We start from the raw sequence: 23,424 nt of genomic DNA on the forward strand, positions 1-23,424 counted from the left end.
AGGAATACATTTGTTACTGTATTTGTTAATGTTAGTTAATAATAAATAAAGCTGTTCAGTGTTTGTTAATGTTAGTTCACGGTGCATTAACTAATGTTAACAAGATTTTATTAAAGTATTAGTGGCCTAAATGTTGAAATTAACATTAACAAAGATTAATAAATGCACAATAAAAAGTGTAGTTCATTGTTAGTTCATGCTAACTAATGTATTAACTAATTTTAACTAACGAACCTTTAAAGTGTTGCCGAAAAGTTGTGGCTGCTATTAGGCTACATTTTTTAGGTTAGTTAACATTTTTGTAATGGCATTTTCTTATGTCCCTAGATAGATGAAATATAATTAGGATACCTCGTTTATCTCATCTTTTACGTAGAGAGGAGGGGGGAAAAAACAGCTAATTTTAGCACACTTTCTCTTCATCGCTCTTCTTCCTCCACTCCACTCCACTCACCGTCGTCCTCCGCGCGCACAGGGGTCGCTGTAGCGCAGCGCGTGCTCTCGACTACCGCTGACTGTCCCGGGAAACGCTTCCTCTCGAGGCTCAACGCTACCCCGTAAAGATGCCGTCGATCGAATTCGACGAGTAAGTTTTTCATATCGTTTTTACTGACTCTTACTGCTGTTTAATAGGCATCTAATGACTTGTGTTTTTCGACAGCTCAAAGCCGAGCTGGGCTGATCAGGTAGAGGAGGAGGGAGATGAAGGTACGAGGCCGCAGCGCAGCCTGCGCTTAAACATCATCACACACACGTGTTTAACACACACTCTTTCATTAAAATACACTCATTACATGAAGCCATATGAGAACATGCTTTACAGATATAGAAACACTCTGCTTATTGTGAAAAGTACAGGAAAGTGAGCAGGATGCCTGACTGAAGAAGTCAGCTGGTGCTTTGTACTGTGGCTACTATACAATATATATATATATACATATACATATACATATATATATATATATATATATATATATATATATATATATATATATATATATATATATATATATATAATGCTATACTACATACAGCCATAATATATATTGTACTGTACTTCTTTGCCATATTAAACAGTACTGTTCAATGTACTATAATATACTATTTACTTGTCAGTAGTGACAATTAGGTAAATTGAGGGGGGAAAAATATGCAAAGAAGGTTACAAATTCTTTCCACTATTTAAATAATCTTGTAAGGTTTTTTTTTTTACAGTTCACTTGGATATGTGACAACACTAAACATACTAATATTCCATGCAGTCAATTAATTTAAGGTCATAAAACTTCTACAAGAATTAGAATAATAATAAAAAAATAGTATTAGTATTAGATGACATATGTGCATAATGTTCTGCTTGACCTGCCATGTGAACTAACCATAGTAACGCATCTATAAGGGATCAGTTTACATAGAATATTTCTCAACAGGTTCACTTCCTTCACCGAAAGAGACCGTCAAAGGTAACATCAAGACTGCCACAGAATACAAGATAGATGAAGATGGCCAGAAGGTTAAGGTTAGTAGAGTTTTATATTCTTTATAGTATATAGCACTTGTGAAAAGGTTTCAGAAAAATGTCATAAAGGTTTCATATTTATTCGTTGCTCCTCTGGTCAGATTATCAGGACGTTTAAAATTGAGACACGGAAGGCCTCCAAAGCTGTTGCCAGGAGGAAGGTATGTCTTCATTTGTCTTTAATATATTCATATCTAGGCCTGTCACGATCATGAATTATTGTGCTGATGATTAATTGTCGTATATTTTTACCTTTTAAAATCATAAACTGGGTTCACATGTTCTACTTAAATGCTATAAAATTAATATTTATATAATACTTAGAGTTTGTTTTGTGTACTTTACAACAGTTAATTTTATATTAGAGATGTTCCGATACCCTTTTTCCCTTCCCGGTACCGGTACCGATTCCGATACCTGGACTCAGGGTATCGGCCGATACCGAGTACTAATCCGATTCCCCTTGGTGTGTATCTCTACAGCTTGGTTGCTTGTGGCAACAGCACAACTTCCTGTGTTGCCACAAGCAACCACTGTTTAGAGCAGCAAAGAAGAATTTGCAGCGTTAAGCAAAGCTAGCGTGCATAACGAGGTATTGTTTAATAAAATGGTATCGGATCAGTACATGGGTAGATGTACTCGCCCGATGCCAGAATTTTTATTGGTATCGGCGGCATTTCCGATACTAGTATCGGAATCGGAACAAGCCTATTTTATAGATTCTTTGGCAAAATGTCATTGAAATTTAAACTGCACAATTAGACGATTAATCAATAATCATGACAGGCCTATTTATATCTCCATTAAACATTTTTTGAGAGTTTGATTGTCTTTTCCAAACAGAACTGGAAGAAATTTGGCAACTCTGAATTTGACCAACCAGGTCCGAATGTTGCCACCACTACAGTGAGTGATGACGTCTTCATGACCTTCATCTCCAGTAAAGAGGTATGATGGTGATGACCTCCCAGTTTTTGCACTGATCCATACTTAGAAACTGAAAAGTGTTTTGTAATGCAAGCTGATATATTTCAGTCCTTTGATGCGTTTCACTTCCCCGTTTGTACCGATGCCAACTTGAAGTGATTCTCCCCGCTGTTTTACAGGACTTGAACGCTCAAGACCAAGACGAGGACCCGATGAACAAGCTGAAAGGTCAGAAGATCGTGTCCTGCCGTATCTGTAAGGGGGATCACTGGACCACTCGCTGTCCGTACAAGGACACACTCGGTCCAATGCAGAAGGAACTGGCCGAGCAGTTGGGCCTGTCCACGGGAGAAAAGGAGAAGGCGGCGGGTACAGGTATGTTAAGCATATTTTTGGTGTCGATTATTCTTTTTTTTAAACATTTTTTTTATATATAATATATATATAAATAATTTTGTTTTGATATCTAGAGCCCGAGCCTGCCCAACCAGTCCAAAGCAAGACTGGGAAGTATGTTCCCCCCAGCCTGCGGGACGGTGGTACTCGCAGAGGGGAGTCCATGCAGCCTAACCGCAGAGGTGCGTGTTTGAGATTCAGATCTCCATCACTGATGTTCTCAGTCATGAAGGCTGATGCTAATGTGTTGGTATTTTCTCTGCAGCGGATGATAATGCTACAATCCGCGTGACCAACCTTTCCGAGGACACCAGGGAGACGGATCTGCAGGAGCTTTTCAGGCCTTTCGGCTCCATCTCTAGGATCTATCTGGCCAAGGACAAGAACACAGGCCAGTCTAAGGTGAGAGATGTGAAACACGACGAGGAGTTAAAGATCCGAGTTGATTCATTTGCTCGTGAACAAAAACAGGAACATGAGCTTAATGGTTCACCTAAAAATAAACAGATTTGCTCATACTTGTTTTTCTAAAATGACTGTTGCACTGTAAGAAACGCATGAAAGCACCATGTGAGTTATTCTTCTGGAGAAATTCATATGACTTGTTTCCCCATCACTCCAGGGCTTTGCCTTCATCAGCTTCCACCGCCGCGAGGACGCAGCCAGAGCCATCGCTGGCGTGTCGGGCTTTGGATACGATCATCTCATTCTCAATGTGGAATGGGCCAAGTGAGTCCTCTAGAAACTCTTCATTTAAAGGGATAGGGATTAATTGTCATCATTTTCTCACCCTCCTGTTGTTCCGAACCTGTCGGAGTTTCTTTCTCCTGTTGAACACAAAAGTATAATTTTGAAGAATGTTGGTAACCAGTTGACGTCCATAGTATTGAAGTCAGTGGCTACTGTCAATTGTCTGGTTTCTGACATTCTTCAAAATATCTTCTTTTGAAGAGATTTCCATGTCAAAGAAGTCAGAGATTCAGAGATAAACCTACCTAGTATGTAATCGCCATTGACCAATGGTAGTTTGAAGGTGTCTACCAGTCGGAGCGAAGTTTGCTTTGGCAAGCCGTTTCAAACTCTCCAAGCAAACTTTTCTTTCTTCGATTTCGCTTGAAGTATATCAGGGCCTTTAGAGTCTAAATCGAGTAGCGGGTGTGTTTTCTCTGATCTGATCATGTTTTGCTTTGTCTTTCCAGACCCTCCAACAACTGAGAGAGTTCCATAAATATTCCAGGAGGTCTAGAGTCTGTTCTCCCAATTGTATAAGGCAGTGATTCAAATAAATGCAAATTATAAAACATCCAGTTGTCTGATGTGTTGTGGCTTAATTTGTCTTTGATCAGCTTGTTTCCGGAGTACTTGCAATGATTCTCTTACAAATAATAGGGAACTAATGAAGAAATCTGAGGGAAATGCAGATCTGCCTTTGTTAAATGTTCTTAATGTTCAATCCTATAGAGACAGTCTGAAGGTGGACATCACTAAAGACAGGGCTGAAACCACCACAGACATATTATCATACATTTGATATTCTTGATGCTGCACTTAACGTGCTGCTCTCGGTAGGATGACAAAGTTTTAAGTGATGTTTGCGGTGGTCTTCCTCAGCTGTCTATAATTACCTGTCAAATAAAAGAAGGTTGGCTTCCGTTCACAGATCCAGAACATTCCAGTGCGAGTGTCAGATTTAATGGGAAAGGAATGAGGTAAGATGCAAGTAGTTAAACGTATTTTTTTTTTTTTTTTTTTTGCATTTAATACATGTTTTACGACATAAATGTTAAAAGACTGACAGCAATAGTTCGTTTTTGATATTTTAAGTACCTTTTAAGTAATTCATAACTAAGAAATATTAACGTAAGTCTTCTTAAAAAAAAAAACTGCATAGGCTGGTTTTAGAGGGGTTTTGGACACTTTTTGTTGTTGTTGACTAGGCTGGTCTAAGCTGGGAGAACAGATAAAAGACAAGCTGAACACCAGCTAAGACCAGAAAAAAAAGGTTTTTTTTTTCAGCAGGGCGTAGACCGATTTGTCACACTACATTGGCCACAGTTTAGCAAGCAATCAGATAGTATCACAAATGCTCAAAATAGTGTTCATAAAAAATAAAAAAAATTCAGAGGTTGAGTACATTGTATACTTGTTTAATGCTTTGACAAGCATTAATGATATTTCATGTAATTCATGAAATTTGCAATGCATGTTTTACTATATATACTGCAGAATGAGTATTGCATGTTACACAGAGCAATGGTGACCAGACGTTCCTGTTTTCTGGGGACAGTCCCAGTTTTCGGTTCATCCTGGCTCTTCTCATCTGGGGTGCTATTGAACTCTCCTGGAGATTTTTCCTTTGGCACGGTCACGTGTCTCATGATAATAAACAACCCCTGCAAGCACAATTGGATATAACACAGGCCATATATTTTCCATTCAAGGCTGTTTTGTCAGGATTCACTGGAACAGAACATGAGAACTCCATCCACACACAGTGATTCACGGCAATGGTTTAAAAAAGAAGTTAAAAAATGACACCTGCCAAGTATGCATATGTGTTAGTGACCTTAGACACAGTTGTCTTTACATGTCTCATACAGCTATCATAAAAACAGCAGAATAAAATGAATAGACAATTATCTTACTAGATATGACTCTTGGTTAATGTACTTATATGAGCAAGTTACAAAACAAGTACATATTCATTTTCTGGAAGCTGGGCTAATTGCGTAAACACTTAATGTCTGCATTCCTTGATCAGACCCTCAGATAGCAAATACAGGCATTGCCTCAAAATAAATACATACTGTTTTAACTATGTTACCTTATTAATACAAGAGGGAATGTAAATCCACCCCTCCACACAAAACATTTGAAGCTAAAAATTGCATTAATGGAAACAACATCAGTTTGTGAGAATAAGAAAACCGTTTTATTTTTGTATTGCTTTCATCTATTTGCAATGGTTAATATTTAGTTTTTCAGTGTTTTTTGGTGAATTACACCAAAACCAGGTAGGGTTTTAATGCAGGCATCATAATCAAATATACAATCTTTACAAAAATGTATTATCCCAGTTTTAAAATGTATAGATAAGTGAGATTTCAATGGTATTTTGACCACTGAACTGGGAAATGTCTCGTTTCAATTCCAAAAATCTTAACTCCCAACATTAAAGCCTGATTTTTTTTTTTAAATGAATCAGACATACCCCATTTATTAGATTTCAGAACAAAAAAAAACCCATATGACAACAATGAAACCATTGAATAAGAGCTTTATTTGAAATATTACAACATATAAAAAACTACATAGAATTTATGCCACTGTCTCAGAGTGGATAATTGCAAATACACGGTTAAAACCACATTTAGAAATTGATAAAACATCACATAATGGCACTGCACAGACTGTCCATAGAAATGCCACTGAAGCGGCCGGGCTCCAGACTAGCTTATGAATAAATGGAATGAGTTAAATGGGCTGATGCATCACACACACACTCCCAAACACAATGCAAATGGCCTGCTGTTTTATGAGATGGCTTTAGTTTCAAACCTCCATCTTCTCCTTTTTGACAGGCTCTGAGAGAGAGAAAAAAAAAGGTGAAGATTAAAATGTGTTATAGTGAAAAAAAAGGTGAAGATTAAAATGTGTTATAGTGAAAAGTACTTGAACAAGAAAGAGAATAAATTCTCCTTTATTCTCTCCTGCACACATCTCTTGATTTCAAGGCCAATGGCTTTGGAGAGGGGTGGAGGCACAGCATTACCAACCTGAGAAATACAAGGACAGATAAGTGTTACTTTTAATTTATACTTCACAAGATGAGAAGTGAAAGGGTTTAGCAGAAGCATCATACCTGTCTGTGTTTGTCTAGGATGTTGCCGAAGAAGCGATAGGTGTCCGGGAAGCCCTGGGAGCGTGCACATTCCCTGACACTCACCACACGGTGCTGCTCAGGGTGCAGGACGCGTCCCTGGGGAAATAACAGCTTCATTAACATCAGTACCACTGCAACAGGGCACAACATAGTATTTAACAGGGAAAGTCAGCTTGTCAACTCAAACGGCTGTAAACTGAAGTTTATAGCTGTTCAATTCAATGCAACCATGGTGAGAAGACCACAAAACAGTAATATTGTGAAATATTTCCAATAGTGGTTTGCTATTTTCAAATGCAGCTTATTTTTGTGATTGCAAAGCTGAATTTTCTGCATCATTACTCCAATCTTCAGTGTCACATGATCCTTCAGAAATCATTCTAATATGATTTGATAAACATTCATCAAGGTTGAAAATGGTTGTGCTTTTTGGGGGGGGGGCGGGGGGGGGGGGGGGACTCTTTAAATAGAAAAATGACACTTAAATTAGAGTTCTCTCCAACATTGTCACTTGATCAATTTCATGCATCCCTGCCGAATAAAAAGTATTTAAAAAAAATTAAAAAAAAATTAAAAAAAAAATTGTAGGGTCAGAAAGATCTCTTTATGCTTCATGTCACGACAGATTAGCAAATGGCCTATGAAGGCAATACCTGCTTTCCCATAGGCTCAGGATTGGTCACCGTAGTGCTGAAGAACCCGTCCCATTCCAGACGGCCGTACAGACCAGCCCAGTGATTGTGCCGGTTACCCGTGTGAGGCAGACACCAGGGAACCAATGTGTTGAACTGCCTGTCCGCAGGGTCACATGGTTTTCCTAGTGCAATGAGACAGTAACTGGCAAGTCAGGATTTTGATTAATTAAAAGAAAAACAAAACAAAAGCTCCAACTGATTGAATTACAGACCCTCAGCACAGGAACACACTCCTCTTAAAGCACCGGTGCCACTGCGGCCATTCTTTTTGTCGGAGTGGCTGTAGCGAAGCTTTTTTGTGAGGGTGCCGTCCCGCAGCCGCACCTCAATATTAGGCAGATCCCTCCAGTCAGAACCAGGAGCCAAAGGAATGTGGCGCATGCGGGCCGCGACCAGGGCGCTCATGTCCTACAACACCACAAAAATCCAATTATTAACCTGCTCAGCTTGTGGTCTGAACTATGGTGCCTTCTCTCTTGCAAAACCTAATTTAGCAACATATTGAGAAGACTTGAGTGAGCTCTTTGGTATTTAACGCTTAACTTCCTGTATGTCTAAGAGGAAATGTCTCAACAGCTGCAGTTTTGGTCCAAGTTACTTGTACTGCATGAGTGAAAAGCAAAAATAAGTAACATGTAATTCTAAGCCACTGATAAGCAGTGTCATTTAACCATTTTCCGAGTGTCAAAAGACACCAAGTCACTGCCGACAGCACTGGAGAGGGACTGACCTTACAGATGTGGTCCCGGAGGATGGGCTGGTACTGAGAGCCACGAATGTGTCTCTGGAACCAGGACTGCGGCTCACCATTGTAGGAGATCTCCAGAGCTGCGGCTCCGTTACGGATCTCAGGGAGGTCAGACATGGTGTCTCGCACTGTGATGGTGCGATAAACACCCCCATTTCCACTGGAGAAGAAATGTGTAAGATTAGTATAGAAAACCGCAGAATTTACTAAAGTGACTCCAGCATTACTGTTCACAAATGCGTACCGAGTCACATTGCTGACGTATTTCTTTTCGTCAACCGCCACACTAAGAGAACACGCTCGTGGGGCAAACACATGCAGGGGTTCAGGGTAACGGGGCAGCTTTTCACCCGGGGCTGCAGCCAGGATGATCGCCCTGCGTCGGGTCTGGGCCACCCCATACTGTCCAGCCTGCAGAAGATAAGAGATTAATGAATGTGCATGAATGATGGTAACCCTTTGATTAGGCATTTTAGTCAAAAAAAATAAATAAAAATTCTAAATGATATCTACAGTCAGATGAGGGGGCAAAGGGGGATAAAAATGGGCTACCAAGTTGACATCAGATCAGCACTTTTATAATAGATTAACATTTACTTTTTAATACAACAACTTGCCTGTAGCACACCAAAGGTGCACTGGTATCCCATGCGAACCAGACAGCGCAGCGTGAGTTTCAGGACCATGGAGCGCTTGAACGACACAAAGTTCCTCACATTCTCCAGCAGGAAGAACTTTGGTCTGTAATAGTCACAGTAACTGAAAGGAAAGAATGATGCACACAAATGATAAATATATCCAGCATTTCCAAATATGCAAAGCCTCATTTTACAGAAAGACTCATTGTGCTGACCTCAGATAAGAGACAACCAGAGAGTTCTTGAACTTTGAGTATGTGCGTGAGTTGAAGCGGTTCATTCCACTGAACCCTTGGCAGGGCGGCCCACCACAGAGCATCTCCACGTCACCCTTCTGAGGCAGCTTCTGTCCAAGAGAGTTGGTCTTCTCTCCAGACATCACCAGCTTCAAAAGGACATTACAGTCCTCCGTGAAAACTGTGGTGCCAGGATTGTTCAACCTGAAGGCCTGAGCGGCAGGATCCCACATCTCTATGGCCCAATTAGTCTCTGAGATTCCTGGTGTTTGGGAAAAGAAATGCATAAGCAGGGCATGACATTCTGTCAGCATTTATATCTGTATATGTGCCATATACCCCAAGGGCATTTTCTTTTTACCTTTATAAAGGTAACAGCCCTAATAGTGTCGTCTTATTCCAATCAAATTAAATAATTTACACTTAGAATATTACAAATGGATAATGTTAGATGTTTTTTTTTAAAGATACTTAACATGAAACTAAACCGCCAGTAGGTGGCAGCAATTGACCATCTTAATCAGACAGTGATTCATTCAACAGGCCGGTTTATTCAAGTATGAGGCAATTGTTTATGAATGGGTCATTAAATCTTTGAATGATTCAGCGTTTATATAAAAAAAAAAAAAAAAAAAGGGTTGAGTGATGAAAACACTGCCGAGTGTTGCTGAGACGCGCTACAATTCTGCTGTGATCTTTGTTTGGAACTAATTTTGCTGCTGAAATAGAACCAAGTCAATATTAACTACTCTATTATATTAATAAAATACATGTTTATTGAACAGATGTATGAAATCAGTCACATTTTCAATCATGATGGTATTCAGAAAAACAGCACTCACGGTTGTGTGATGTTGCTTTACTGTATCATACGTTATAAATACAAAAAAAAGTCACGATCCTCAACAGTGCAACCTTATACATTATATATTATCCACTATCAAATCACCACTTACTCAACGTAATAAAATCAGAATCACTCGCCTGCTGGTGATTCATGTTTTTATTAATCAGGCAACTTGTCTGGCCAGGCAAGTAAAGCTTTTACTTACCCCTTGAAAAACAAAAACCTGTCCCTGATAAGCATTAATGTCAAGCCCTGAATATAAAATACATATAATACAACAGGTCTATAAAGAGGTTTTGAATAGAAGCCCAACCTGCTTGATGGAAACCCTCAGACAGACCACCACAGCCAGAGAACACATCCAGTGTGCGCAGTTTGGGGACTGTCGGCTCTTGCGGCTCCTGATCCGGTGATTCCTGTGAGGCTGATTTACCCTTCCCTTTCCCTGCAAACAAATCACAATACACAAATTATTTGGCTGTAATTTTTCTCCAGGCAGTCGTGATTTACGTTTTATGGAGGATTTTTAAAACAAAATTGCATCAATGATGGAATTTGTTCTAGTTATCCCGTTTCATTGGCTAGAAACTGGCCAAGGATTCCATGAATTGTCATCCCAAATTTAAGGCCCGTTCTCACGAAGAATGACAGCTGTAATAAGCCATATTCATGTCCACACCAACACACGATAACGTTGTTTATAAGCACGTGCTGCAGTCATGTCCTGTCACTTAATGCTCAAACTCTTTACAGCAGGATGGATTGAGATTGGCTGTTTGTTCTAATCATTCATTAGCTGGGGAAGAAGAGAAAAAAAACCTTTATTGGCTTGAATTTCAGCGCAGGATTGCGGGTATTGCACATAATTTTACTCCTTCCCACAGGTTATGCTCTTATAAGGAGAGAAATTCCCACAAACATACAGTATATAATATTAGCTTGTTGGCTGAATGAGCAAATTAATTCACAGATTACATTTTACATTTTTTACATTTAGTCATTTAGCAGACGCTTTTATCCAAAGCGACTTACAAATCAGGACTAAATTAAGCGAGTCATCATGAAGAGGCAAAAGACAACAACAACGCAAGAAGTGTTCAGAATACGAAGTTCATGCATTATTCAGAGTAGCATAAGCATGATAAGTGGGATTTTAAGGGAAAGGTTTTTTTTTTTTTTTTTTTATTTAAAAAAATTACCAGATAGTCAGTAATTAGACAATTCTGCGAGACAATTTCACAAACAGCGTGAGAGATGCGGTAGCGCTGAATCACCCCTTCAAAATGCGCACATGGCTTCACATCGTCTGTACAAGCAAGCTGCAATACAAGACTTTCCCCTCGCGCTTCGGGACAGAATTGTCACTTGCCCAATCGGCCTATTGTTGCACTGTTACTAAGTGCACAACTTGCCCATTTAAACATGCAATAGTACTTGCACACAGAGATACCCGGAGCTCACACACAAAGCTGCCTCTCAAACAGATGACTAGTACCAAACAGAGCTTTTTAGCAGCTTATTGTGCTTCAAAAGCCAGCAAGAAGAATCAATCTGCATTTAATTTATTCAATTTCTGTAGTATCCTGTACCTGAATACGGTTAGACCAACCTGAAAACCTTAAACCAATCTCATTTGTATTTTATTGCATTTATTTGTGCTTCTTGTAATTTGTTTGTTTATTTTGTGAATTCAATTCAAGGTTGAAATCAAGCTTCCTTGTGCTGTGTAAAAGCAAAAATTACCTCATTGTAAGAACACAAAATACATAGAGCGAGCACATTTAGGTGAGAAAATGTAATAGACAAAATATAATCTTTTAGTTGTCCTTGGTGTGAATGGGAATTTAGTTACCTTTCCCCTTTCCTTTCCCTTTGCCCTTATGCACGGCTGATCGGGCATGATTGGGAGGATCCTCAAAGCTCTTAGTCCTGGCATTATAAGCCTAAAGAAAACAAAAACAGTTAAACAACAGAAAAACAAGTGGCTAACCATTTAACTCAAATCTGCTTTATTGAAAAATCAGTGCAGCTGAAAAAAAAGGTTGCAAATTCACTCATAACTCCACCACAATACCACTACTTTGCCCTTTAAAGATTCTTACCTCTAGGAAATAAAAGCGATCAGGTCCTCTACTTGAATAGTCCTGCACACTTTCCACAAGATCCTCTGCATACTCCACACGACAGCGGCCCAGCACATCCACCATGTTCACGGTCACCTCTTCATCACTCCAGTAGAGCTGGTTTATGTCAGAGTGGTAGGCACCCTTTGGTCCTTTATGAGTGTTTTCAGGCCTGAAAGCAACAGTCATCATGGCAGGGGAAGGAAAAAATAAATAAAATCAGTTCAGTTTAATGTACAACCTTAATGGAAACTGGAAGGAAATCCATTTCCTGAAGTACAACATTTAAAAGCAGATCCAGTGGTTAACATGCAAGAGGATGAAAATGTGTCACCTGTAGAATTTATAGAGGCGCAGTTTGATCTCGCTTGTGTCCGGCTTTCCATTGCTGCGCTTGCTGCAAAAGATTTCTTTGATGCGGCCAACGCGGAAGGGCTCTGGAGCATCCAGGTTAGAGCCCTTTATGTAATCAGAGGACTTCCTATAGTATTCTGGGTAAAGATCCTCATCAACATCCTCCTTTCTGTGAGAACGCTTCATTGGGCTTGCAACCTTTACCCTAAGAGAGAAAAGACACATTTAATAAAACTCCTTTCAACCTCAAAACATCTTAAGGCTTTAAAAAACAAAAACTTACACAAAATTAAAAGCCTCGGGGGGTAGATAGACGCTGTCTCCTACTCTGTACTGCTCTCCCTTCAGGCTAGCCAACCCATAGAAGGCTTTAGAGTCACTATCCCCATCCTCCAGGGGCTCATAGGCATGAGGCGCATCCTGAGCCGTTCGTTCCTTAATCCTGGTGCAGCTGACACAGAACCTGCCATAAAACATGCATTAAAGTGCATGTAAAGGAAGAAACAAACCACAGGAAAGAAAAGGGGCTCAAAAGCAGTACGTACTTATACTTGCAGTCCTCTGATGGTGTGACACTGGGAGGAGTCTCAAAGCGAGCACATTCCACTTCATACCAGAGCTGATAAAAGAAGCTTTTGCCATCATCCTCGATGACTTTGATTTCATCATCCATGCCACCCTAAAAGCGTGCAAATATTAAAACTTCTGCCCAGTTTGTTACCAAACACAAATGTAGCTCAGACTTCAGCATCTGTACCTCCATGAACCAGTTTTCAGATGGAGCCTTGTAGAGGACGTTGACCTTGCCATGGACAAAACTCAGCTGCATGTCTTCACACTCATCCACAAGAAACAGCTCAAGAGGGTCTGATGACTCTCCAAGCACAGTATCGGTGCCACGGCAGAACCAGTGGGCATGAAACATCTTTTCACTATCCTCCCACAATGCTGTAATTCTACAAACAAAAAGAAAACAATGGCTTATCGATTTGAGGCGATACAAATGTTGGCAGTAAAGGCATGTTTGGTTTAACCTCCTTTCAAAAAAAACACAAATTTGCTTCGATAAAGGTTACCTTGCCAAGTAGATGGGGTGTGAAGGGTCATCCGGGCTAACAGACACACAATCTCCAACCTCAACCACCTCATTCTCAACACGCACTTTCATGTAGTATTCCTTCTTTCCCTCAGTCTGAAAAGGACAAGATCAATACTTAAAGTCCTAGAAGTGGTCATCCAGGTTCTCAATGCAAGTGAAACCACATACCTTGATGGGCTCTCCCACCCAGCTGATCTTGTTCTTGGTCTGTTTCTTTTTCTTGGCCTGAGACATCTTCTTTCTCTCTTTAAGAACCGGTAACACATCCTCCTCTTCCATATTCTCATCATCCTCCGCTTCTTTCACTGCCAGGTTGGGACATCTGGAAAAGAGAAGACACCCATTTAGCTTTAACCTGGCAAACAAAACCAAGGCCACAGAGCTGGATAAACTGGCAGGAGCTTCCTAAAAAGCTTATCCTATTCACACTCAATACGACATGCTAATAAAGAGCAGACTCTTGCTTTAGTCAGAGTCAGCACTGAACAGAGATCTGGCTCATTGTGTCTGTTGTTCCAATGAACAAACAGATTTTTCACATCTAGAAAGATTAGCAAAGACAGGAGGAGAGACCAAGGCAAGATCATAAGCAGTAGTCATGTTAAACACAGAATTCAAAACTAGCTCAGGCATTTCACATCACATGGAAACAATATTACATTTCTGCCAAGCAGAATTACAGAAGTATGAAGACTGCCCAGCAAAAGCATACCTCCTCTTCTGACAGGCCTGTTTACTTCTGCCACTGCCGCCAAACTTGATCATATCCTTACAGGCTGAACACTTGCCACAATCTGGTGCTTGACACACCTGAAAGATAAAAACGGAATTATAACAGTCTTGTCACATGGACATTTGCAGGCTTAATTTGGTTGCAATAAAGGCAATTTCTGGAGAACCTACTTCACAGACACCACACCGGTGTCTCTTCACTCCCCCATCCTTATTGTTCTGGTCAATCTGATCGGAGAAAAAGGTGTCAAAGATTAGGTAGACCAGTTTAGTGGTGGTGGCTTTAGTCGGGCCCTTGTTGTCCTTCTCAATCTTGGTGGGATGACGAATGGCTTGTCTTCTGGCTGCTCTCCTGAGGGGAGAAAAAACCCAAAGTGCAATAAGAAACAAATACACAACATTCAGTTTCTTTTACAGAAGCCACTAACAGCCAAGCGAAAATAGAGCCATGCATGTAATATGTATGGAGGTCACAATACACTGAATGGATTGACAGTTTGTCAAGACTGGGTGATCGTCTATTCAAAGTCTATTTTAAAGAATTTGTGGAGATCAGCTCTTTTTTTTTTTTAAACAGAACAAGGACATTCAGTTCCTTCAGAGGCATAGTTTCTCCAAATGCGAAACTTGTAAACTCAAACAATGGGAGCGCAAATTAACATCTGTTATGCAGAGCCATGCTAGTTGGGGGTGGAAAGAGCTATGGAAAATACTCTTGTTCTCGTCACCCACCCCTTTCAGCTAGTGAAGTAGGTTGCCACCAACACAGACTATTGAAGTTGAGCGTTTGGGAAAATGGATAAAAACCAAGCCACACACTCTGCAGAAACATCAGGTTTTACATACCAGTACAGCTGCCTGCTGCGTTAGGGAAGGTTAGAGGCTCATTAGAAACAGGAGATCATGGAACAAGCACGAGTGAACCCAACAAAACACTGAATGTTCAGAGCCTACCACAGCGTCAAAGTTCACCCAAAACTTAAAACGTTAAGTTAAAACTTAAGCATTTAGTCACTGAAAGCAAAACACAAATATTGTTAAAATGACTCCATTAAGAGCAAAGGGTCAGACACTAGGAGTACATCATAATTTGAGCATCTAAAGCCAATTACAATCTCTGCCTGCCAATTAAGAAACCTTTGCATCCCCTAGCACCTATTAGAGTAACTTAAACATGATTCAGTGCTTGGACAAATTTGCTAAAATATTGTGCAAGATATATATATATATATATGGAGACAACAAATACAATAGGCAGGCACTTTGCAACTTTGTGAATGATGGGCATTGCAATTCTTAACATGCAGATATCCACAACCTCTTTCAGGATGGAATATCAGCTCATTATCTAAGAGCATCAGGTTTCAGGCTAATTTAATAGGTTTAAATAGTGTGCAAACCTTGCCACACTGCTCTCTGGGTATAAGCATTTGGCTATTATATTAGTCAAACATTACTCGATCACACTGAAACATCCAAAAGACCTTCACTCTATAAACTCACCTCTTTCCCAAAGTAACACCAGCCAGCTTGATCAAGTCTCGCATACAGGGAGTGACGATGATGGGCTGCTCGTCTGAGTCTCCAGCCTCATCATAGCTCTCCACCTGCTCCACCACAAACTGGGCATGGCGCAGCAGTGTGTCCTCAGTGAAACGGTTGAAGTTGAGCCCAGCAGGCGGAACAGTAGTCTAAAAGACATGGGTGAACACATCAGCACTGCTTCTGGGGGACAAGAGACTTACTGTGCTTCAACATTTCAATCAGCTTACCTCAATTTTGTTAAGCAGATCCTCATATGTGGCGTCCTGGTTCTTCTGGAGAAATTCAACCACAATCTTGCTCATGTAGATCTTCTCCTGCATCAGAGCAAAAATGAGCGAGTACTCCTCACTGGGGTCCATTAGAATGTAGTCCGCAAAGGCTGTGGAGGGGGAAAAAAATAATTCAAAGAAATAAATACACTGTTGGATCTAAATGTGCATGGTGAAATTTAGTTTAGGTGAAAGTTACTTTAGGAAACATTTACCTGTTGTGAAGCCAATTAAAGCTTTCTCTCCACCATCAAAACCAGTGATCCACCAAGCATTGACGGGACCAAGCTTCTTGGCAGGAACCCCGCCTGAAGAGAACAATTGGAATACATTTTTCAATCTACACTGATCAATTTTATTTTGCTAATTTTAGGATTTACATGTCTTTGTAAAGAATAGGGCTGCCCACAACTACATTTCTAGGCTAGTCACTCATTTAAGTCACTAAATCACACATTTATATTACTTATATATTAAAGACTATGGTTCAGTATTCCCCCAGTATGTGTGTAATATCTAGCCTATTCCACGCTCAAGCACACACTCAAAGCATTAAGTAAACATCGTTTTTCAGTCGAATGCACAGCCTTGCAAAGTATGGTTCTTTTGACTCCTACGCGTTCGACGCATGCACAGTTGAAACAGTATCTTTCGCCAAGATACAATCTATGTAAATATCTTGGTATTCGTTCATGCTAAAGTTGTACAAATGAGGGTACTTTTAACCTCTTTGCACAACCTCTCGTCCATGTGGGCCTCCATTGTTGCTGTAGCTTGCACACGTTCTGGTCTGTTTATGCAGTTTTCTTAAAAAAAAACAAATGCGCATGTGCGACCTCTGGCGTTGCGCATACTCTTCCGATGATGAAATTCACGTTACGTGCCAAACGCTGCCCCGTGAGGAAAGTATACGCCGGGTTTGTTTTGTGATTTGCTCCAGTTCACTGAGACCGAGACGACAGAAAGCACAAACGTTTTCTTATTGAAAGTTTACACAAACTTAACAGTTTTGAATGATGTATGACCATTAGCTGTATGACCAAAGACGAGTGTATTTTAAGTTGTTTCTGCTGTTGTCAGAAAATAATAAATGCTAGTGATCGTGCCGGCGCCTCCATGTGGAAGCTGAAGTATTAGCACTCTTACTACATGACATGAACACTTGTATAAGTGCCTAATAATAGCACACATTTAACTTGGTTAACGTTTGAGTGCACAGCCAAGTTACTTGCGTTTCAAATAAGCTATTTGAGGTCGATGGATAGGTGAATGTTTGGATCTCCTGACCGAAACCAATTACCACAAGGACCCGACATTAACAATCTGTCCCTCACGGTTTGCTTGATTCTGACACTTTGAGTTTTATCTGAGACTAACTGACTAAAATCTTGGGTCGACTAGGCCTTTTCTCATTGACAGTCGACTATTAGGGGGCAGCACTAGTAAAACTTCAGACATACCATCCATGCATGGGTTGTCATCATAGATCGGCTTAACAGCACAGCTGAAGTACAGCTCCACATTTTTCTCAATGAGGCCAGAGTCAAACGGACACAGGTGCCCATGCTTGTCATACACACTGTGAATGAGGATTACCACATCAGTCAAATCATTGGGTAAATAAATACAAATAACGTTCAGTTTGATGCATCCCTCTTTATCACCTGAAGTTAGTGATCTTGTGCTGAGGCAGATCTTCATAGCTTTCAAAACCATCCTCATTTGCATCAAAGAGGGAAAGACGCTCATCGGTCAACATCTCTGGTTCATCCAACTACAATATACACCATTTTAAAGTGTTGCAAAGACATTAAAATATCACCTTTAAATTTGAGATATAGATGTGAAACATTATTTTAACATGCAATTAAAAGTGATCCAGCAGTTGTCATGGCATCTAAACCGCTTTAAGTAATAAAAAAAAAAAGCTCACAGCATTATCAGGATCTCCCTGGAAGAACTTGAGGTCTGAATCATCCAGAAACTGCCTGCAGTCGGGACACTTCGGCGGAGGCGTCTAAAATGAAAATTAATGGGATTAATTTGGTGCATTAAATCAAGTAGCAGCACAGATGGGGAACGAAATGAGTCACCTTGGCTGTGGACACAGGCTTGATGCTGCCATTAGTGGCGTTCTCAGTGTCATGCCTGAGAGAAGGGATAAGAATTAAACTCATGTGCATTACCTATGGAGAACAACAGTTTTATTAAATTTGCATCAACAGGGAACTCACTTCTCAGCTTCCGTTTTAAGGCGTTTCTCTTCATGGACCTTGACGGGAAAAGCTGCTGTTAAAATATTACTGTCAAGGACTTAATAAAATGACATTAACTTGCAAAACAATTTTACCTCCTCTGTAATATCTTCCTCCGTCTTAGCTTCTGCATCACCATTTGCTGCTTCTCCATTCAACTCATCAGACTTGCGTTTTGGGCTATTGAGGAGGGTACAACACCTTTCATTTACAAATGGAAGTGATTTATTTCCACTAGCACAATGCATTTCACAAGCCACAAATTAAATCAGACTCTCACAAAAGGACACCAATCGGACATTAAATTTTCAACTTACACTCTAGAGAACATTGACAGGATAGTTGGCTGTTTCCCGGAGTTGCGTGTAACCCTGCTACTGCCTGGAGATTCTGTGTGGAAGGAAAAAGAGTGTCATTAATAAAAACACTAAACATTCAACATCCAGCACACAATGTAGAGCCATGCAACTCACTCTTGGTCTCAGAGTCTGCTTTACTGCGACGGCCACCCCTTCCCTTTGGGGCGCTGGGAGACTTTATGGCATCTCCTTCCTCCCGAGTATCCATGGCTCCTTCCTGCTCGCCATCCTCCTTGTGAGATCCGTTTTCAGAGAAGCCGTTTGAATGTCCATTCTGCTCCACTCCATCATCCACCCGGACAACTCCCAAAGCTTTCTTCAGTATGGCCTTCACCTCCGATGTGTAAACCTCCTAAACAGAAAGACACGAGTTAGAGCTCATAACTACTCTAGATGAGAGAATTGAAAGGGCAGAGCAAACTCACAGTGGAAAGCTCAGAGCTCTTTAACTTGTCCTCAAGGATTTTGAGCTGGTCCTGAGTATCAGCGAACAGGAACTCCTGCAGTAACCTGAGCTTTTCCTTTACACACTCCTGGACAATGAAGAAAGTGCAGTCAGGCTACATGTTCAGTGGACTTTGCGGACTCTTTAACTTTTAAATAGGACTGGGATTCAAAATAAATACAAAATAAAGATTCCTCAATTTAACAAATCTCATTTTGATGAACCTATATAAAATTCCCAATAAATCACAAGAAGCTGTGTTACTTTTGAAATAAAAAAAGGGACAAATAAAAGAGAGATAGTGACACTGTAAGCACCTCAGTTCAAGCGGCACATGATCTGATAATCTCTTCCTCTAAACTGCTAGTTATAGCACGAAAGAAAAGTCAAGTAACATTACACTTGCCTCTATAACCAGCTAGAAAAATAAACCGTAGAGAAGCATTTTGCCAAATATGCTCTCAACTTCTGAAATGTACAGTTACTTCTGATGTAACTCCTTTAGATACTGTACAGACTATAGAACAATTCTGTATGGGTCATTGACGAATAAGGTTTTTAAAAGTGTAAAAAAAATAGATTGGAGATATAACTATATTTGAAACCATTTTTTAGTTTACCTAGGTGTTAACAATAAGATTTTGTGGTTTGTACAATCAATTAACACTGTTTTTTGTCATTTTTTACAAGATGGAAAAAATTTGTCACCAAAAGTCATTCGGTTTAACCACTGATTTGAAAGTTAAAACCTGATTTGACATTGATGTTGAGATAGTATATAGTGTGTACCACAGAAGAAATATTAAATAAAATTATCACTGATCTCATAAATGTAATCACTTATTGGACTACTCTAAACACGCCAACATATTCAAGTGAAACATTGCACAGGGAAAGGAGAAAAGGGGAAATGTAAAAAAAAAAAAAGAGAGAAAAAAAAAGAGCCTTATCTGCTTTATATTTGTATTATTGTAGTTCCGTTAGTTATTAAAAACAATATTATTCCATTTAAATATTTACTATATCGGTTTTACCAAATGACCTTTGACACTTCAAAATCTTTAAAATACCTTTATATGTAGTAAAATATAGTTAAAACCTTTAGGATTCAGTAAAAGAGATCAAGTTGTACTACCTTACATACTTTGGATGTTATATATTTGTTTCATTATTATTATTATTATTATTATGGCCTTTGGACAAAAAAAAATGACCGTCACGTCATTGACCCACATAGATCTATAGTGGATTTAACAGTAATGTATCTTTTAATGTAACCTTCCTTTAAATATTTTGCTCAAATATATTTAGCTATAAATATAAATCAGCTCAAAAATAATTTATGCAGTTATAATTTACATTTATTTGAAATCATTAAAATAGAAGTTTCATGCCTATCCTTGTATTGTTCAACTGGTTGAGACATATGGGATTTAGAAAGTAATAAGTACCACTACTTTATTAAGAGCGTAATCAGTACAGTAATCTATTTACAGTGTTGAAGAGTGGGTTTCACATATAATTTACAGCATTAGTTCAAAGATAATTGATTTTTTTTTTTTTTTTTTTTAAGTGTATAGCCCCATGTAATAAGCAGGAATAACCTAACCATTTTATTTGAATACACTTCCGAAGGATGCAATGAAAACCCCTCACCTCATCTGACAAACTGTCATCACCACCTTCATCCAGCACCTGAAGCCTGGGAACATGAAGGTAAACATCTCATTAACATTGCCCACAGATCTCGCCACCCACTTTGAGCGATCAAAATGACGAGAAAAACATTTCACACAATAAATCAGATGTTAATTGTAAATATTTAGTATTAACTATACGGTAATATCAGCAGCTAATATGTTCTTCTCAACAAACGCTAGCATGTGATCGCACAAGTAAACAATCACGCGCGCATGCAGAGACGGCGTGCATTTATTTGCTTACTAACACCACTTCAGATGATCTTCCTTGAGTAAACTACACGAAATGCAGCTGAATTCAGTAGGGATGGGTCTAAAGACTTCTGCAGTGATTGAGTAGAGGGAGACAGGAGGCGGGCAGGGCTTCACTCTGACGGACACATGTTTATTTGGCGCCAAATGCAGTCAGACTGACACCTGCAAGTCAAATCGCATCAAAACAACCAGCCGCCGCCTGTTTTACCAACTAAACGCGAGCTAATGGCATTTAAAACATTTATAGCATTTGTAACACGGCTAAATGCTAACTAGAGTAAAAAACAAAACCGTCACGTTTTTAAATCTTCAAACAGCACTTAATACAGCGGCCGTTATGTGACGTGATCAATGTGTAACGAGTCGCGAGCAAAGCCCGCGAACTAGCAAGCTATCAAACCCAGTAGTTGCTTTAAACAAACAAGAGCACCGTACCGTTCCTTGACATCCTCTGGCAGAGACAGTGAGGTCCTGGTAGGCATTTCAAGTTCGAGTTTGATCAAAGAAAATACTATTTAAAAACACGATTTAAAACAACAACGACAGATAAAAGCGGTTATTAAAATCTGCCAGTGCCAACAGCAGCGCGCGCTAAAAGGGCTCAACGGGCTTTATGAATTGACGCTAGCAGCTGGGAAATACGCGCGGGCCGCTTTTTCGCGCGGAAACGCGAGTTGGACGCTACCATTCTTATTCAAAGCACGGGGGTCAACGGTGTCAAATAAGTTGTGCGTTTCTATTTTGGTTTTAAATGATTCAGGTACGTTCTTGTGAGTATATGAAAAGTACATTATTATTATGAAATATATACTTTAAGAGTGAAGGAATATCAAACCGTACGTTGTTTTCAAGGATTATTTTTATATGCACCCCTTGTACGGCTTCAGAATATTCAACCGATATAGGATGTACCACGTTTTGCCTCGCTCAGGGGTGCAAATTCGCTCCAAAGAACCCAACTCTCCCGATGTAAATATTGAACTGCCAGTGACGAATAGAAATCTGAAACCGAGCCGACCAATTCGATTGATCTATTTCAGTCAAGTTTATTTGTAGGCAGCATTCATTTATCACAATGTTCAAATATTTAATAAAGAAAACAAAGGATCTTCAAACAAACAGATAAACGTATAAATAAACATAAATAAATGCAGAGTCCTGTTAAATAAAAGCACCCTAAAATCAACATGAAACTAATGTTAAAGCAATTCAACAGCTGCAGCATTTCCTGCAGGTTGCATTTTCAGTTTTCAGATTTGTTTAAATCTATTGTAATATTCATGTTTATATTGAACTATTCAAAAGAAAAGATAATCACACAGATGCACTGATTTTCACAAATTAATATTTGTTATGGTCATAACATATATGTAATAATAAAGAGATAAAAATTGAAAAGTTATTTATTTTAAAAGTTGGGGGGGTTTTTTTGGATTTTTTTTTTTTTTTTAGATTAGTCTGAGTAGTAACCTACTCCTGTCACCACCATGGTCACCACACTGCCAACCACAACAATCTGACATCATTCGTAGTTCGATCAGCCTACATAATCATGCAATCTTCCTACAGATGGCACAATAGGCCAGTACATAGTTAGACTCGTTTCTTTGTCTGACCACAAGGTGGCACTGTTGTACAGCGGTTGTAGTTACTGCTTTGCATCTGGATGCATGTCTTGTCAGAATAAACGTGTTCTCACATACGCGGCGTGGAGTGGGAGTAGAGAATGAACATAAATCACACAGAATTTACTGAGAACAACTCTATATGTTTGCAGCTGTTTAACCATGAATGGCGTTACTTCGGGCTAACTCTTGGCCATATTCCAAGCTGTGTTGTCTCCCAGGGTGGGTTGCTGTTCCCACTCAGGAATTCTGGATGTTTGACAACAACCAGGTCAGACTATCTTTAAGCCCACTCAGTCAGGGTTCACAATCTTTTTTTTCTTCTTTTTTTTTTATTTTTAATTTTTAGCTAAGAGTAGCCCCAGCTTATGGCCATGCCGTCCCAGCAACCCCTTTCCCATAATGCCATTCCCATTGATCTCGTCATACTCCCCTTTTCCTACAAAACCCTTCGGCTAAACATCTGCACTCCCACAAAACCTTGGAACTGGCACTTATTGGACTGTCAGAAATCAAGGCCGGCAGTTGGGCAATGTTGTTAGCAAATAGATGCATGTCATAGCGAGTCTGCCCTTAACCATGTTCGTGCATGCTAACATTTAGTTTCCTTTTTTTATTGTCTCTTTAGATTTCTGTAATGTGTGGGATAAGCTCTAGGACCGAAATTCAAAGTAAATTGCGTAGTGGCATTAATCATTTCTGTCACGCACACAACAACCACCTCAGAAGTTACACTTAAAGGGACAGTTCACTCAAACATTAAACTTCTGTAAT

General features: G+C 39.6%; 3 protein-coding genes across 4 annotated transcripts in view; 1 reads left to right on the forward strand and 2 right to left on the reverse strand.

The window, feature by feature from the left end:
• Positions 1-23,424, reverse strand: part of LOC311304609 (vascular cell adhesion protein 1) — a 660,847-nt gene that overhangs the window by 20,348 nt on the left and 617,075 nt on the right. The window lies entirely within an intron of this gene.
• eif3g (eukaryotic translation initiation factor 3, subunit G) lies at positions 476-3,575 on the forward strand (the record flags this gene model as incomplete). Its single annotated transcript, XM_084408238.1, has 9 exons — positions 476-586; positions 662-708; positions 1,431-1,519; positions 1,621-1,680; positions 2,363-2,467; positions 2,626-2,821; positions 2,917-3,024; positions 3,108-3,244; positions 3,465-3,575. The coding sequence occupies exons 1-9, from the start codon at positions 564-566 to the stop codon at positions 3,573-3,575; spliced, it is 876 nt and encodes a 291-aa protein (XP_084264364.1). The 5' UTR covers positions 476-563.
• dnmt1 (DNA (cytosine-5-)-methyltransferase 1) lies at positions 6,102-21,717 on the reverse strand. Of its 2 annotated transcripts, XM_084420889.1 has the most exons (35): positions 21,461-21,647; positions 20,727-20,772; positions 19,051-19,158; positions 18,740-18,977; positions 18,584-18,656; positions 18,362-18,446; positions 18,246-18,283; positions 18,105-18,159; positions 17,945-18,028; positions 17,676-17,785; positions 17,472-17,590; positions 16,227-16,319; positions 15,970-16,121; positions 15,701-15,888; positions 15,044-15,058; positions 14,369-14,549; positions 14,178-14,275; positions 13,634-13,787; positions 13,443-13,558; positions 13,124-13,322; positions 12,912-13,045; positions 12,650-12,829; positions 12,347-12,571; positions 11,992-12,184; positions 11,742-11,832; positions 10,203-10,334; positions 9,022-9,304; positions 8,786-8,927; positions 8,413-8,579; positions 8,151-8,328; positions 7,633-7,828; positions 7,379-7,542; positions 6,705-6,821; positions 6,515-6,618; positions 6,102-6,426 (listed from the first exon to the last, which is right to left on the reverse strand). In XM_084420889.1, exons 1-35 carry the CDS (start codon positions 21,505-21,507, stop codon positions 6,297-6,299), a joined length of 4,635 nt encoding a protein of 1,544 aa, XP_084277015.1. In that variant the 5' UTR covers positions 21,508-21,647; the 3' UTR covers positions 6,102-6,296. The 2 variants fall into 2 exon arrangements, with proteins under 2 accessions (XP_084277015.1, XP_084277016.1); XM_084420890.1 differs by lacking the exon at positions 15,044-15,058 and having other exon boundaries at positions 21,461-21,717.

This window comes from Rutilus rutilus (genome assembly GCF_951802725.1).
Source record: "Rutilus rutilus genome assembly, chromosome: 1".
Lineage (NCBI taxonomy): Eukaryota > Metazoa > Chordata > Actinopteri > Cypriniformes > Leuciscidae > Rutilus > Rutilus rutilus.

Excerpts from the sequence above, each read along its gene's own strand:
- dnmt1 (XM_084420889.1), bottom strand. The coding sequence starts at position 21,507 with ATGCCTACCAGGACCTCACTGTCTCTGCCAGAGGATGTCAAGGAACG. Across the intron at positions 8,580-8,785 it reads GCACCTTTGGTGTGCTACAG|GCTGGACAGTATGGGGTGGC; the intron begins GCAAGTTGTTGT and ends TATCTTCTGCAG. Across the intron at positions 7,543-7,632 it reads AGTGTGTTCCTGTGCTGAGG|GAAAACCATGTGACCCTGCG; the intron begins GTCTGTAATTCA and ends TCATTGCACTAG.